At 39.6% G+C, this 15,986-nt stretch overlaps 1 protein-coding gene across 1 annotated transcript in view; it reads left to right on the top strand.

The window, feature by feature from the left end:
• Positions 1–15,677, top strand: part of LOC594548 (mediator of RNA polymerase II transcription subunit 23) — a 34,522-nt gene extending 18,845 nt beyond the window's left edge. The window contains exons 20-34 of the mRNA XM_030983339.1: positions 682–876; positions 1,568–1,634; positions 2,570–2,738; positions 2,933–3,004; positions 3,399–3,569; positions 4,682–4,798; positions 5,364–5,463; positions 6,039–6,168; positions 7,290–7,396; positions 8,239–8,398; positions 8,687–8,759; positions 9,381–9,616; positions 10,725–10,845; positions 11,587–11,672; positions 13,395–15,677. Coding sequence (XP_030839199.1) covers positions 682–876; positions 1,568–1,634; positions 2,570–2,738; positions 2,933–3,004; positions 3,399–3,569; positions 4,682–4,798; positions 5,364–5,463; positions 6,039–6,168; positions 7,290–7,396; positions 8,239–8,398; positions 8,687–8,759; positions 9,381–9,616; positions 10,725–10,845; positions 11,587–11,672; positions 13,395–13,563 — 1,973 coding nt within the window. The 3' untranslated portion in view covers positions 13,564–15,677. The remainder of the gene's footprint in view (positions 1–681; positions 877–1,567; positions 1,635–2,569; positions 2,739–2,932; positions 3,005–3,398; positions 3,570–4,681; positions 4,799–5,363; positions 5,464–6,038; positions 6,169–7,289; positions 7,397–8,238; positions 8,399–8,686; positions 8,760–9,380; positions 9,617–10,724; positions 10,846–11,586; positions 11,673–13,394) is intronic.
• Positions 15,678–15,986: the final 309 nt, after the last annotated feature.

Raw genomic sequence — 15,986 nt, 5'->3', positions numbered from 1 at the left:
ATTTCAACTTGGGATCTTTGTGAAACACCCCCCGGATAAGGGAATCTCATTCTGAAGGAATAGTACATGTACATTAGGTACATTATTTTGAACATTTGAGTAATAGTGGATATGAGTGATGTGTATTGTGTGTGCAGCACTTTGTATCTGCACGGAAGAGTTGATATGTGAAAAACTCTTACCCATTTTTGCATAGATCTAGGATTGGATTATGAGATGTTGAAATCATTGAAATTGGATCAAATTGAATTCTTGCAGAAAATCAGGAACCATAATAACAATTGCACTTACATTGAGATACATGTATGTTAGCCTACTTTAACAAGTTCAATGAAAATTTGATGGAAAGCTGTTTAAGTATGAGAATTTCTAGACTCATTTGACAGATCAGAGCAATCCAGAAGCAATCATTTTCATGTGAATTTGCTCTCAGGATGTTCTTTATTTAATTATATCTTTGCCGATTCCTCTAGGCTCTAAGACTAAGAGTGGTAGTTGGTTTACAGGCATCCTTTCTACTCTTAGAATAATCCTCACAGCTGGGCTAGCCACACCTTTAAGTGCCCCCCCCCCCCCCCCTCCATTGACACTTCAGTACTTCCCTCATTGATTTGATCTGATCTGATCTGATTTCACTTTATTTAATTTGATTTGTCACTGTGTCCTTTCTAATTCCTGCAGGCTCTCAGACTCTGAGTGGTAGTTGGTGTACAGACATCCTTTCAACTCTAGTCAGTAACACCCCTCACAGTTGGGCTAGCCACACCCTCAAGTGTTTCCCGTCGGCGCTCCAATCCTTCTTTGAGCAGCATAACATGCCGACGGAGATGAGAGGACTCAAGAGGGCGATAGAGGATGAGTACAACAGATGGACCAGTAAGCGTGCATCCTTAATACATTTATCCCCTTGTCTGCATGAAATTACTTGTCTAAGTCATTATTTTTGATTTTTTTACAACACAAATCAGTCATTTGAGTAGATTTGTCTAAAATTGATATAATTTAAATCTGTGTTTGCAACCACTATGTAAAAAGAGTTGGATGCTGCTTGTAAGTGTCGGCTTGCATGGTGATGTAGATATACAGTAGGTTTGCGGGTGCACCATGTTAGAGAGAGAGAGAGAGAGGGTTGAGGAGTCCTGAAAAGGACTCTGACTCGGTAATCTTTCTTGGGGGTGTGGTAGTCCTGAAAAGGACTGTTTGCTATCTTTCTTAGCATATAGTTCTAAGGAGAACTATAGCGCTTCGAGAGGATGAGTGGCTCGACGTTTTGAACGTTTCGAACAGGTTGACTATCCGTCGTCAGGAGTCTCCTGACGACGGATAGTCAACCTGTTCGAAACGTTGAGCCACTTAATTAATTACATTTACTTATATAGCGCCTAACACTTACTTTATCAGAAGTCTCTAAGCACTCTACGATAATGCAGCATAATTACCCTGGCTTTAGCAGAGCAGCTGTCACGCTCTCTGCATTTCAAGGAATAAATTTCTACCAGGAATGAAATGGCTGCTAAATGTGTTGCGTCATTGTCTAAATTTCATTTTGCATAATTCTTAATTTCAGGCATGATCTCAGAAGCAGAGAGGCTTCATCATTTCTCCAATCCCAGCACACCCCCATACTTCCTGTGGTGAGTTAATATACATGGATTGAATGCACTTAAACATTGCAATGGTTCACCAAGTTTGAAAGGCATGTTTAAAGCATATCTGCACTAGTTTGGCCAGGATGGATTAGACCTCCCTGCTATATTGTAGTGGGGCTTTAATATACTTGTTGACAAATATTCTTAAATAGCACCAACACTATTGATTATAGGCTTTTGAGAATGTTGGACCATCATGACCTAATTTTTATGATTTATCAGGGTCTTATGCAACTTGTTGTAATTTCAACTTGGTGATAAACTTATCGTTTAATTTTGTATACATTTTTAATGTCTTTTTTTTTAAATTTCAATGGCAGTCCATGGGGGGGGGGGGGGGAGATGAGGATCTTAATACCAGAGTATGATATCATGCAAATGTTGCACGCTCTGGCGTTCAAAACTGAAGAAAAGAAATGAACCAACAAATTCAAAATTTCTCCCAGGCTGCAGGCCAAGGTTGAGATATAATGGGTTGAGGTGAATACATGTATATGCTATATTGAATAATAAAATGCATTCAAATAATAGTTGTGTAAAATGTAGGTTATTTGTGATCCTTTAGAGTCGGGCCTTCTCAATGAGATTCAGGTTGCATTCACATCAAATGTGTGCATCTAAGACATAGCAAATAATGGGTTATCGCAGGGAAGAGAGGTGCACAGTCTAATTCACTTTTATAGGCATTTTACTGTGCCACAAAATATTGTTATATTGCACACTCGCGCACATTCAACAAAATGTTGAGTGTCACATGACGCCTTTTCAGCCAATAGAAGAGGCGCTAACAAATACCCTATTTTGTATAACAAGATAATTATCCTAGTCCCAAGGTACTTGATCATCATAACTAGGCTCCACTGTGTCTCTCCATATTTTTCACCCCACATTCTTTCACCGTCTTTTCTCCATGCAACCAGTATCATCTGGAAGATGCTACTCGTCATGGATACGGAGCGCATCACGCCCACTGTTGTGAAGATTCTGGAGTTGATTGGACCCAGAGGTTTGTCCAGACACATCAGAACCTTTGCTGATTATCTAGTCTGTGAGTTCTCAACGTCGGCAGGTGGACAACATGTCAACATGGTGGGTCTTTTTTCTACTTAAAGTGACTCGGTAACATTATGTCAAATTAGACTTTGGAAGTGTAAATAAAACTTGTTTTGCATAGTTTGGTTAACTTTTTTTATTCAATTCACCCGAAATACGACTTAAGTGACCAGGAGTTATGCAGAGTTAATGCTATATTATTTTCATTTTTGTTGTTCTTTTTCTTTTAGTGTGTTGAGAAGCTGAACGCTATGGTATGGAAACTGAACATCATCACTCTAGACAGGCTAGTTCTTAGTTTGGTAAGTCAGTTTCTTCTATCAATCAAGCTATATAATGTAATCTTTTCAAGTGTTTTATACAGACATAATGGGATTAATCACATCAAAACATCATTTTATGTATTTATAACCAGAAATACACCTGCCTTTATTATAGCATGATTTCAAGAGTGAAAGCCAAATTAAGCAGAGAAATTATTTGATGAAAGTTTTAAGTAATAAATATGTTAGCGAAGAAAACGTCACTGTATATGTGATGATTATAGTGAAAGTGATTATGATCATAATGATGACAGTGGTAATAACACGGATAATGATAATGATAATCGTGATGATAATGTAACAGCGATAGAGAATATAAAGAACGTAAACATAACAATCCTATTGTTTAATTCTGAAATCTTTTCCTTCACAGGCTCTAAGAAGCCATGAGGGAAACGAGGCTCAGGTCGGCTTCTTCATAATCCAACTGTTGATTCTCAAACCTAATGAGTTTAGGACAAGAGTGAGTGACTTTGTGAAAGAGAACTCCCCTGAACACTGGACTCAATCAGACTGGCATAGCAAACATATGGCCTACCATAGGGTAAGTATGAGCTTGGATTGATGAAGGTATGATTGAGTGAGTGAGTGGATGGATGGATGGATGGATGGATGGATGGATGGATGGATGGATGGATGGATTGGTGGATGGGTGGGTGGGTGGGTGGGTGGGTGGGTGGATGGATGGTTGGGCGGGTGGGTGGGTGGGTGGGTGGGTGGGTGGGTGGGTGGGTGGGTGGGTGGATGGATGGATGGATGGATGGGTGGATGGGTGGATGGATGGGTGAGTGGTGGGTGGATGGATGGATGGATGGATGGATGGGTGAGTGGTGGGTGGATGGATGGATGGATGGATGGATGGATGGATGGGTGGGTGGGTGGGTGGGTGGGTGGATGGATGGATGGATGGATGGATGGGTGAGTGGGTGGATGGATGGGTGAGTGGTGGGTGGATGGATGGATGGATGGATGGATGGGTGAGTGGTGGGTGGATGGATGGATGGATGGATGGATGGATGGATGGGTGGGTGGGTGGGTGGGTGGGTGGATGGATGGATGGATGGATGGATGGATGGATGGATGGGTGGATGGATGGGTGAGTGGTGGGTGGGTGCGAGAGAGAGAGAGAGAGAAGAGGAAGAGGAAGAGAGTGACTTGTGAAGGAAAAATCCTCTAAACATTGGACTTAGTTGGCATAGCAAACATGGCCTATCATCAGGAAGTACATGTATACATTGGATAGAGGTACTGTATGCATGTCAAATGAAGGCCAAAAATTAATGGAATATATGACTACAATGGGTTTATATAATTCAAGAACTCCTCTACGAATAGTGCAACAAGAAACATATTTTGTCATGGAACATAGTGATCGATCATTATATTTCAAATCAAGTTTTAGGCTGATCCTGAAACATTGCTTTGTAACAAAATTATTGATTCTGTTCGTGCAAAATCAATTTTAATACCTATTGTTCTCAATATTGGTCTCAAGACTCATTTGTCTCTCTATCCATCTCTCCCTCTTTCTCTCTCTTTCTCTCCCTCTCTTTCTCTCTCTCTCTCTCTCTCTCTCCCACTCCCCCCTCTCTCTCTCTCTCTCTCTCTCTCTCTCCCTCCCTCCATCTTACTCTCTCTATGTGTGTGTGTGTGTAGAAATACCCAGAGAAGTTCTTCTATGAAGGTTTGTGTGAAGAGACTGGTGCCACTCTCACTACTACGCCCCAGTACCTGCCAGTCTACTTCAGCAATGTGTGTCTCAGATTCTTGCCTGTAAGTATTAAAAATGACACCAATCTAGGTTTGTCTTGAGTTTTGTTTAACTGTTTCCTAATTGATATTACCTTCAGTTACATGTATTTGTAGGGACAGTCATAATGCTAAGTTACATGTATAAGATTGTAATATTGTCATTATCATAAGTTTGTGGGGGCAATTTTATGAATTTGGCACTAATGATATGAGCATAATTTTATACCTTTAATTTAATTTCTCTGTTGTCAAACTATAATTTCATCAATTATTTGCACTACAAAATCAAGTGCAAAATCAAACTAAAAAAGCTTTGTCTGGCTTTCTATAGGATAACGAATAAGGAGTATGAAGAAAATAATGAATAGCGTACCACCAACGGAACCCAAGTGGCACTTGGTTCTGTGCAAGTCATACAGTTTCCAATCATAAATATCTTGATAATCAGACAGGCCATCGGCTTGCAAAAGTCATGGGGTTCCTGACTAACCTAAAGGTTTATAATTATCATTGCAGCATGAGCTAGATCCAGGATTTTGTTTCAGAATCTGAGACAAAGTTGTTTCCTATTCTCTTGCCTTTGCAGGTGTTTGACATCTTAATCCATCGGTTCCTGGAACTTCCTCCAGTCACCAAGTCACTAGAAACCATTCTGGAACACCTAGGCTGCCTCTTCAAATTCCATGGTAAGGCGGAGAGGAGGGAAAAAGAGATAAATGAGAGAGAGAGAGAGGGTGAGAGAGAGAGAGAGAGAGAGAGAAGAGGGAGAGAGAAGGAAGAGGGAGAGAGGGAGTGATTTAAAAGTTTGAAGGATCCAGAAACCATCCTGGAACACGTAGGTTGCCTCTTCAAATTCCATGGTAAGGGGGAGAGTAGGGAGGAATAGATAGATATGAGAGAAAGAGAGACAGACAGAGAGGAGAGATCTAATACAAAGGGGGAGAAAAACCTGTCGTGGAAAATTCATTCTTCTGTAAAGTCATAGAAAGTCATAGAAATTAATTGTGGGTGTGGGCTGTGTGTGACTTTGGCAGCCTTCCACTTTGAGCGGACAGTGGGCATGGTATTCATATGCCGCTTGGATGCCGCAACCAACACAAAATCATTAAATGGGACTAATACCTGGCCATGGAAAAAGGCAAACATTGGTCATAGAAAGTCTTGGAATTTGGTTCTTAAATTTCTGATGGAACCCTCAAGTACATTTTTAGTGTCCACTTTCTTTTGTTCGCTGAGTTTATTTTACCTGCATTCCCTGTAGACCGTCCAGTGACATACCTCTTCAACACACTGCATTACTATGAGAAGAAGCTGAGAGAGAGACCAGGATTGAGAAGGAAGCTTGTCGGAGTAATCATCGGAGCTCAGAAAGGCATCCGACCAAACAACTGGTAAGCAGGATGCTTTTAACCCATGTAGAGGTGTCGTGGTCGAGTGGATATGTCACCGGACGGCTTTGGCAAGACATTAGGGACTTTTAGATCTGCGTGGACTGATACGTGTGACGTCCATTCAAGGCAGTGCATTACAAGGACGTCAATCGTAGCAATCCACATTGTCTTCGTGCGAATCTAAAAGTCCCTATTGATCTACATTTGCTACTCTCCACCCAGGTGTTAAATGGGTAGGATGCGAAAGTTAATGTGGTTAGATTAGCAAGTGGCGCTTGTAAAATGGCGACTAGCTGGAGAGTGGAAAATGTTCATACATTGTATTGCAGGTAAGCCTGAATCAGATGACCATGGTAATAATATGTGCTGCGCCTAGAAATACAGTATTTGGCACATTATAAATGTGAGCTATTATTATTATATGATGATACAGTTTGTGTTGTCCATAATTATATAATATTTACTAGCCTTTAGGGAGATACAAGGAATATTGCCCTTACTGAAATCATATAGACCTTGTCCTTTACTTGTTTAATTTATCATTGTATCTCCCGAAAGATAAGCCAGTCAATATTATAATGATAACCTATTCCTTTGTAAATCAGGAAAGGATATCGTACAGTTACTATTATACAGATATCAACTGCTTTGAGAGGCCTGGCTGTTTTATAGGCTCAAGGGAACGTGCACATCCTGCTATGACCCAGAGGCGCACCTGGGTGAACATGTTCAATATCATTTTTTTTTTTACAAAGGAAGATAGTTGACATACCAGTTATTCCCACAAACTACCTTTAACTATGAATAGTTCTTAGACCCACACTTTCTTAAAGTGTAATCCACCCAGTTGTTAAATGGGCACCCGGTAGGATGCGAAAGTTAATGTGGTTTGATTAGCAAGTGGCGCTTGTAAAATGGCGACTGGCTGGAATGCTCTCCAGGGAGTGGAGAATGTGCATACATTGTGTGCGGGTTAGCATGAATCTGATGACCGGGGTAACAATATATATCTTTAAAGCGCAATGAGAGGGCCTGTTGTCCTGAAATGCGCTATATAAGGACGAACTATTATTATTATTATTAATCTCCCTAATTGATTTCGTTTTGTTTGACCTCTTCAGGTGCTTGACCCAGGCCTACCAAGATTTCCTAGCTAAAGGACCAGAAGACTTTGTTTGGTCACCTGAACATGACTACTACCACAATGTCATCAAGAGACTCGTAGACAGTATCCTTTTACTTTTATTATAAGGAAACTTGGTAATAAATAACAGAAATGCTATTAAAATAAGTTGGTTCCTGGACCCCTTATTAGGAAGAGTTACGATTGATCCAAATCAATCACAAGTCCTCTAATCAATCACAAGTTTGCAGTCTCCTATCTCTTATGTAACATATTTGCGATTGGTGTTAATCGCAAATATGTAGCGATCAATATCAACTCTTTGTAAGACGGAGTCCAAGGGGGGTGTTTCACAAAGACTAAGATCGGCTGAAGTAGGACTTGAACTATGGCAGGCCATGCATGCCACTGTTTGCTCTCACTGTAGGTCTCCCAATTATGATCTTAAGAAAATATTTTTTCCTTCAATAATGAATTATCAAAAAATTGTGACCATTTGTACATCCCTTGATAGACCAATGCCCGTAAATGGTGAGAGCAAACGGTGGCATGAACGGCGTGCCATAGTTAAGTCCAACTTAAAGTCGATCTTAATCTTTGTGAAACACCCCTCTGGTATGGCTATTTACTTTCAAATCAATTTTTGTTAGAAATCAACCTCACAGCAAAGTGTGATAAGAGCAAGTGTAACAAATCATACATGTACGTTATCAGTGATTGTAGTAGTGTGTAGTGGTGGTTATTTACCTGACTGCCAACAAAGCATAAATGCTTGTTATATAGCAACCAGAGGACCGACGGTTTTAGGTAAGGAGGATTAATGCTTTACCAAAGGGCACTAGCGATTACAAGACCACTGCTCTACCAACCGAGCTATCGGCGCTCCTTTATTATGAATAAAGAATAGGTAATTGATTGATTTTTTCCTTGACCATGGTTTCGTGAAGCTCTTTTGGACAAGTCTCCATTCCCTGTGTTTGACTGGAGATTCAATGAGTTTCCTAACATCTCTGCCCATGCATTACACTGTGTCTGTGTGGAGCTCATGGCTCTATCCATCAACCCCAAGGTCGTCGGAGATGCTCTCCTCGACGTGGTCCTAAAAAAGTTAGTTATCAACTACTTCACTGCTTCTTCACTTCAATTTTGCTGCCCAAGCAATCTTACCATATTTACTATACATATTTCAATATTGACATATCAATTGTAACTGTATTCTATGTTTTGGAAAATATGTTATGGAAATAAATGAAATTGAAATTGAAATTGAAAATTGAAATACGTAATGAGTCTTTTAACACGTGACAATTCAGCCATTGGGCTTTGACACATGTTTTAAAAAAACATTGAATTGAATTGAATAACAATTTTCTTTAAAATGTTATTTCTTTCCAGCCCCTCTGAGCTTCCTCGTGAGAATGTGATGATATGGATCAATGCTATTGCTCTTGTCTTGACTTCTCTCCCGGTAAGTTTCACTACAAATACATCCGTTTGACAAATTAAATGAACTTTCTTGATTTAGGTGCATAGGACGGTGTGTCCTCTTGCTCCCCTACAAGAAATTATGCACTATTCTAATCTGTCCTAGGCTAGTTGCTCTACCTCTTGTGTGTGTAATTAAATGAAACTACATTAAAAATTAAATTAAATACAATCACATCGCATATCTTGTGATTCTAGGTAACTGATAAACTAAAGGTAAAATCCACTATTGACTGCTTTGTCACAGTTGCAAAATTCCTGGAAACTATACATGTATAGTCTACAGCGACCCTCCAAGGGAAAGTCAAACAGTGGTCTTTGTAGACAGGTGGTCACTAAAGCAGGTTTAACTGCATTTAGCTGCTTTGAGCTACATGCGACTCTTACATACATGTAGAGGTCTTATGTTGCAATTAGGTGGTCCGCTGCTTATCTGCATCTGAGGGACCTGGTAATGAGGATTAAAGCCTTCCAAAGGGCACTAGCGCATCGACTTAGTTCCGAACCCGGGTCGCCGGATTACAAGACCACTGCTCTACCAACGGAGCTATCGGGCCTCCATTATCATTATGAAAACTCTCTTTATGTTATTTGTCCATATCAGGAGACATATTGCGAGATGATTCAGACCAGGATTGTAGAGGTCATCTGCAGGGAACCCTTGGCAGGGTCAAAGGTCAACCCCATGACCCCCAGGTCAAACCTGAACCACATGTTTGCCGAGTTCAGCTTTGCCTCGGCCCATCCTCTGTTCACTGAGGGAGAGAGTGCTTATGTCATCGCCATCACACACGCCATCTGGCACCACTCTAACATCGGCCAACTGACACCATTGCCTCAGTAAGTTACATGTAGAGTGAAACCTGTCTAGAAAGACCACCCAAAGGAGACAAGGAAAGTGGTCTTTATAGGCAGGTGGTGTTTATGTACAGGTTCCTTTAGTACATGTTTCAATGAAAAACCATTTTCAAGGGAAACAAAAAATGTGTTCTTTGTAGACAGGTGGTCTTTCTATACAGGTGGTCACTAAAGCAGGTTTGACTGTATATGCTATTTCATCAGATGATTGGAGGAGGGAGGGGGGGGGGGCTACCTCAAGGTTCAGGTTTGCACTTTGTTTCCAAATGCTAAATTTCATGCAATTCAGAATTGAAGGTGAACCTTATTTTATTTTAATAATAATAATAGCTCACATTTATAATGTGCCTAATACTTTGTTTCTAGGCACAGCACATATTATTACCCGGTCATCTGATTCAGGCTTGCCCGCAAGACAATGAATGCACATTTTCCACTCCCTGGGGAGCATTCCATTTTAATAACTTATCACTATACATATTCTGAAGTTGCATTGTTTTGAAAGCTTTGTGAGAAAAATTTAAAACAATTTTGTCTGTGGTTGATGCCCAGTGTCAACATTATGCAATCTACATATTGGGTCAGTCAAAAATATCACATTGTAGGTTGTGAATGCACTCTTTGATTTGTGTTTGAGTGATTTATTTTTTACCCTGATTTCAATTAATGATAATTTTGCCTGATGAAGGGTAGAGAGAGACAGAGAGAGTAATGCAACTCTTGTATCAACTAAGACAGTCCAATAATGAAACATTATCTTAAAGCACTACTGCACTACTTATAGCTACTTGCGCCCTCTATATAGCAAACAATGCATAATCGGTGACCATTGGTCCCCCATGATCCTCTTTTTCTTATGTTAATTGAGAGCTGATTTGACGAGATAAACACCTGCCAGTGACTATGCAGGGAGGTCTAATCCCTCGTGGCCAAACTAGTGCGGCGGGCTTTAATCATAATCAGTAATTATCAAAAGTTTGTTCTTATTTGTGATATTGTTTGCTTGAAAGTTCAAGTAATGTTCATCTGCCTGAATAGTTGTATTGAAAGGAAAATGCTCTATAAATAGTATTTATCTTTTCCTGATCAGGTTCCTGAGAGAGCAAGTGAAGCCCCATGTGAAGACTGAAGATCAGTTCCTCTTCATCTGTCACATTGTAGGACCATTCCTACAGCGATTCCATGAGGAGAGAACTAGATGCTTGATGGAGGTATGACTGATCTTTCATTCATTCGTTAATTCCTTCATTTATTCATTCATTCATTTATTTATACATTTATTTGTTTCTTATTGATATCGTAGACTGCCAGAAAAAGCAAATGAGCCCAAACATGGCACTTTTACAGAAATGCATTGAAAACGTTTCTAATCATATTGACAGTAGATAAAGAATGTTTATCTTCATGATTGGAAGACAAATGAAAAAAAGAAGCATAGACAAAATCTATGATGTAACGTCTTGTCCCAATCCCGAAAGAAAATTTATGGTCTAACAAAATATCTCCAGAAAAGGATATCATTTTTATGGGACTTTTAGGTTCTTCCATCTGAATTATATTACAATTTGAATATGAACACTTTCCCTTCCCATGAATGTCATATTAAGGAAATACACAGCATACAAGATTAATGATTGTACATGTATATAGCAGCAGTACATCATCATCAAGTACAGGGTGTATGAAATTATTTGAGAATTTTCTTTATCATGCACATTCTATAAAAATGTGCTCAGGTTATTTCTTAACTGCCAACCATTCCAATTTAGGAGAAATAGTTCCTATTTTTTGGCCTCTAAGCTATTGTTTTAAACTCTAGATTCCTCTCTGAAATATTCTGTGTGAAAAATATGAAAAGTAGACTGTATTTCTAATTTTGGCTGTGACAGGTTGGCAGTTATGTTATTGGAGTGGTACATGAACTTACAACAACAATTCATTTTTATTTCCAGATTGCGATAGAGCTGTATGACATGCTACAGAGTGTGGATAGACACAGTCAGCAGATCACACATGCAGACACCATCTGTGACTTCTTGTATCCTTTGAAATTACAAACTTTAAATTCGGTATTACTTAACCCATTGACTACAGAATACATTCATTCCCATAGACTTAATACGATAGCTACAGCAGGTTAGGGGGCTGATCTCAAAAATTGTTTTGCTCTGTATGTGTGCGGTTCTCTATTGGTACTCAATAATTGAATTGTAAGCTTTGAATAATTCTCCAGTAAAGAGATATTGCATGTGTAAATGCCATGATAATTATTCTTTAAAAGATAGTTATAGGGAAATCCAACCTTGATAGCAAACTAAATATTGACAGCAATCTTACTTTTAAACAACACATTAGTAATATTTGTAAGTCTGCTTCCTTTGGTATATATAAGATCAGTAGAATCAGGAGGCTACTTGACCGACCCACAACTTCAAAATTAGTCCATGCTTTTGTCTCGACCCATATCGATTACTGTAATTCTTCTCTTTCTGGCCTCCCTCAGTCACATCTAGTCCCACTTCAAAGGGTACAGAATAGCGCTGCTCGGCTTGTGACTCTCTCGCGTAAATCAGAGCACATATCTCCAATATTGAACTCACTACATTGGCTTAAAATTCACCACCGCATATCCTTCAAAATTCTTCTCCTGTGCTACAAAGCTATCAATGGCTTAGCCCCCTCTTACCTTTCCGATCTCATATCCTTACGTTCCCGTACGTCGTCACGAACACTTCGTTCATCTTCCACATTACTGTTAACACCTGGACCCCGCACTAACACCCGGTATGGTGACCGCGCCTTTTCAGTTATTGCCCCCGCTCTCTGGAACAAACTGCCCGCCTTTATTCACTGCGCCCCCTCTGTATCTCAATTCAAATCTCTACTCAAAACCTATCTTTTCAAATTGTAAATTACAGTTGTGCGTCGGTCAATGGAGGTGCGCACCATATTTGTCTTTATTTAGTTGATTGCCACTGTTTTTCTTACCTTATCTATGTTACTTTTGTATTTTTGCTTTTTCTTCTAATTTAATTTTACGGGTTATAGTCTTCTCTTAATCAGAACACTGTGCGCTTAGAAACATCAGTATTAAGCGCCTAATAAATGTTATGTATTATTATTATTATTAAACTACTCTAGAGGAAAGCAGAAAAATTATAGAAGTAGATTGGTGGGAGTTTGAACGAGATCGGACAAAAGATGAGAAAGTCATGAATTTGTGAAACTTGTAATCACTATAGGTATGGGCTCTATAAATTAGCTAAATCAATAATGTCTCTGTGATATAGTGGGAAACACTTTTCCCATTAGTTCCAACACACAAATTTCAAGCATTCCTCTCCCTCTGACATACACCGCCATATGTTGGCAGATAATTCTTTTGCACTGTTAGATTTCATGACTTAATAGGCAAGAGTACATCATACATCCCTCCAATCTCCACACAAAGTGGTTTAGCATTGCACCTCGGCATGTCAGTAGGTTGAGTATAGACCTTGCTTCCCTTGTCTCAGTACCATAGTGCCGTCGTGGCACTAATATCCTTTGGCAAAACATTGATCTACATTTGCCACACTCAACCCAGGTGATGTTAATGGGTGCCTGGCAGGAATTAATTCCTTGAAATGCTGGGGAAATAATAAATGCGCCTCGGAATAGAATTTCTAGATAGACAGCGTTTATAGCAATGCCTATTATTATTATTATTTTTATTACCTCCATGTTGTTGATCCCTTGACCGAGCCTTCTTTTCCCACAGCTACCACATGAAGTACATGTTCACCGGAGACGGTGTCAAGGCCGACGCAGAGAAGGTCATCAGGGGGCTGAAGCCACCACTCAGGACCAAGATGAGGTTCATTAGTAAAGGGGTGGAGAGTCTAGCGGTCAGCTCACGTCCAGCACCATACAGCATCAATGCTCTATAGGCCAATTAAGTAGTGCCTCAGAAAAAGAACATCACTGTACAAATTACCTTGTTTAGCAAACTCTTTGTGCCCGTGTCTAGTGCTATAATAATAATAATATTCTGGATTTGATAGCGCTTAATACAAAATGCCATCTCTAAGCGCTCTACATATGTTATTACCTTGGTTATCAGATTTTTTCACATACAATGTGCACCATCTCCACTCTCTGCTGAGTATTCCTACCATAAGGTCACCATGAGGGCATATTACTAGCACAAAGGCTTTTGTCATCCTACCTCGCCCCCATTTCTCACCTGGGTATGGAGTGGCAAATGTAGATTATTGCCTTGCCAAAGGACTTAGTGCCTACATCAATGCTTAGTTAAGGAATAGTCAGCCCCCCCCCCCCCCCAATCAAACAAAAAAACACTCCAAAAGCCAGGCAATGTACAGCTTCAAAGTCTTGGAGTAGTCAGTGTTTGCCCAGTGAAACCTCTCTACAGTATATCTTAAGGAGTATCTTGCTTTAGGTCTAATTGTATCTCTGTAAATACTGAAGCATTCATAGAGTAATTGATTCACATGTACCTGTATGCAAGAGAACCCACCAGCACATGATATTCAGTGTCATTGCCTTGTAGAGCATCTTTTTTGAGCCGAGTGAACCCTCTTGAAGTGACGCGTCAGGTTTTTAAGAGGGCTGACGACCAAGCGGGCCATCAGGGTCAAGATGAGGTTCTTCAGCAAGGGGTCAAGAGTAGAGTCGTCAGCTTTAGTCCCAGTAACATACAAGACATGCATTGAATTAATACATTCCAAGTCTTCATTTTGTAGGAAAACAAATCTTGCATCAGGAGAAAACTGACAATTAATTTTCTTCTTTGTAAATGTAATGTAATACATAGAGTGTTTTCAGTTGAATCACTGTACCCTATGCACAGATTTGTCTAATGTTTGACGGTTAGTGGTGGACCAGTGTTGGTCAACAGTAACACAACCAGAAAGGCTACAGAAGGTTCATGCCCCCTCTATTTTAGAGCAACTTTCATAGTTTGAATGTACATATACTTGTACAGTGAAACCTGTATGTAAAGACCACTTAAGGGAGATAAGAAAAGTGGTCTTTATGAGCAGTGGTCTTTTTGTACAGGTTCTCTTAGTACATGTTTTAATGAGAAACAATTTGTCAAGGAAAACAAAAAGTGTGGTCTTTATAGACAGGTGGTCACTAAATCAGGTTTCACTTTATAAGGTTCAAGTAGACCCCCTCTAATTTTGGCCAAGGCTTGTAGCATCCAAATTAAATGTGTGGGGGGGGGGGAGGGGGTAACTACTGTATCTGGTTTGTTGGAATCCGGTGGAAAAAGTTTGCCCTTGCTTTTTCTTTAACTAAACTTTAACAGTTTGATTTTGAACGAAAAGATGATTAAAAAGAAAAAAGATAGGTCTAATTCTCATATACCGGTACAATAAATAACAACGTCAGCAATCAAAATATAAGAACTTTCATCTGTTCATTTTCTTGAAGCCCCTACTGCGCATGATGAGATCGGCAATTGCATAACCTCCCCTCACTAACCCGTACAATGTACTTCAGTCTCTGTATAGAGGCGGTCAGTAGAGCCAGACGCAGTGTCAGCGGACTACCGTCTATATCAGAGACTAAACTTTCGGTCTACTTCTTGTTATACGCAGTAAAGTATGGGACACAAAATCACCAAATACCTTGGACTTCCAGAAGTAACACATTAACCGTACATGTGCATTCAATGCATTGTATTAGAGGTTTATTCTGTCTCAGTGACACAGGGATATTCCGTTTGATTTTATTTATTTGTTAATGTCAGTTTTCTGACAGCAGAAAATGTTGCATGTTTTGTAGTGTACATATTAGTAGCAGAACGGTGCTAAATATTGAATGTAAAATTGATCATGTTCTCACCATATGCATCGTATGTTTGGAGCCAGAAGGGCATTAACTCATACAGTACAACACAGAGTTAATGTCCTTGCTCAAAACAGACAGCACGTACTTTGCAGGAAATTTTGAATTTGTGTCAAATATGTGCTTGCTTGTAAACGATTTGTAAATAAATGTCCTTGCTGACTTAATTTCCTATGTGCAACTTGAATTTTGTAGGTCTATTCTAATCATCAGTGTTTAGCCACCCCACCCATATTATCATGGTGCAGAATGCAAATGAGAGAGAAAGAGAGAGAGAGAGAGAGAGAGAGAGAGAGAGAAAGACAGAAATAAGGGAAGAAAGTATCAGAAAAAAAGAGGTGAAGGAGAATACGGGTATTTTATAACTTACGTGATTTTGTATGTGTGAACGAGAATGGGGGGGGGGGGGGGGGGGTCATAGTCTATCTGCATCTATTCTCAAATGTTTTTAACTTGCCCTATTTGTTATAAAATCACTCATTCTTTCCTTCTCTCT

The sequence above is a fragment of the Strongylocentrotus purpuratus genome, unplaced genomic scaffold (genome assembly GCF_000002235.5).
Source record: "Strongylocentrotus purpuratus isolate Spur 01 unplaced genomic scaffold, Spur_5.0 spur5_scaffold_13, whole genome shotgun sequence".
In the NCBI taxonomy this organism is placed as follows: domain Eukaryota; kingdom Metazoa; phylum Echinodermata; class Echinoidea; order Camarodonta; family Strongylocentrotidae; genus Strongylocentrotus; species Strongylocentrotus purpuratus.
Note: the sequence above shows the minus strand (reverse complement) of the source record. Positions and strands in the feature narration are given on the sequence as shown.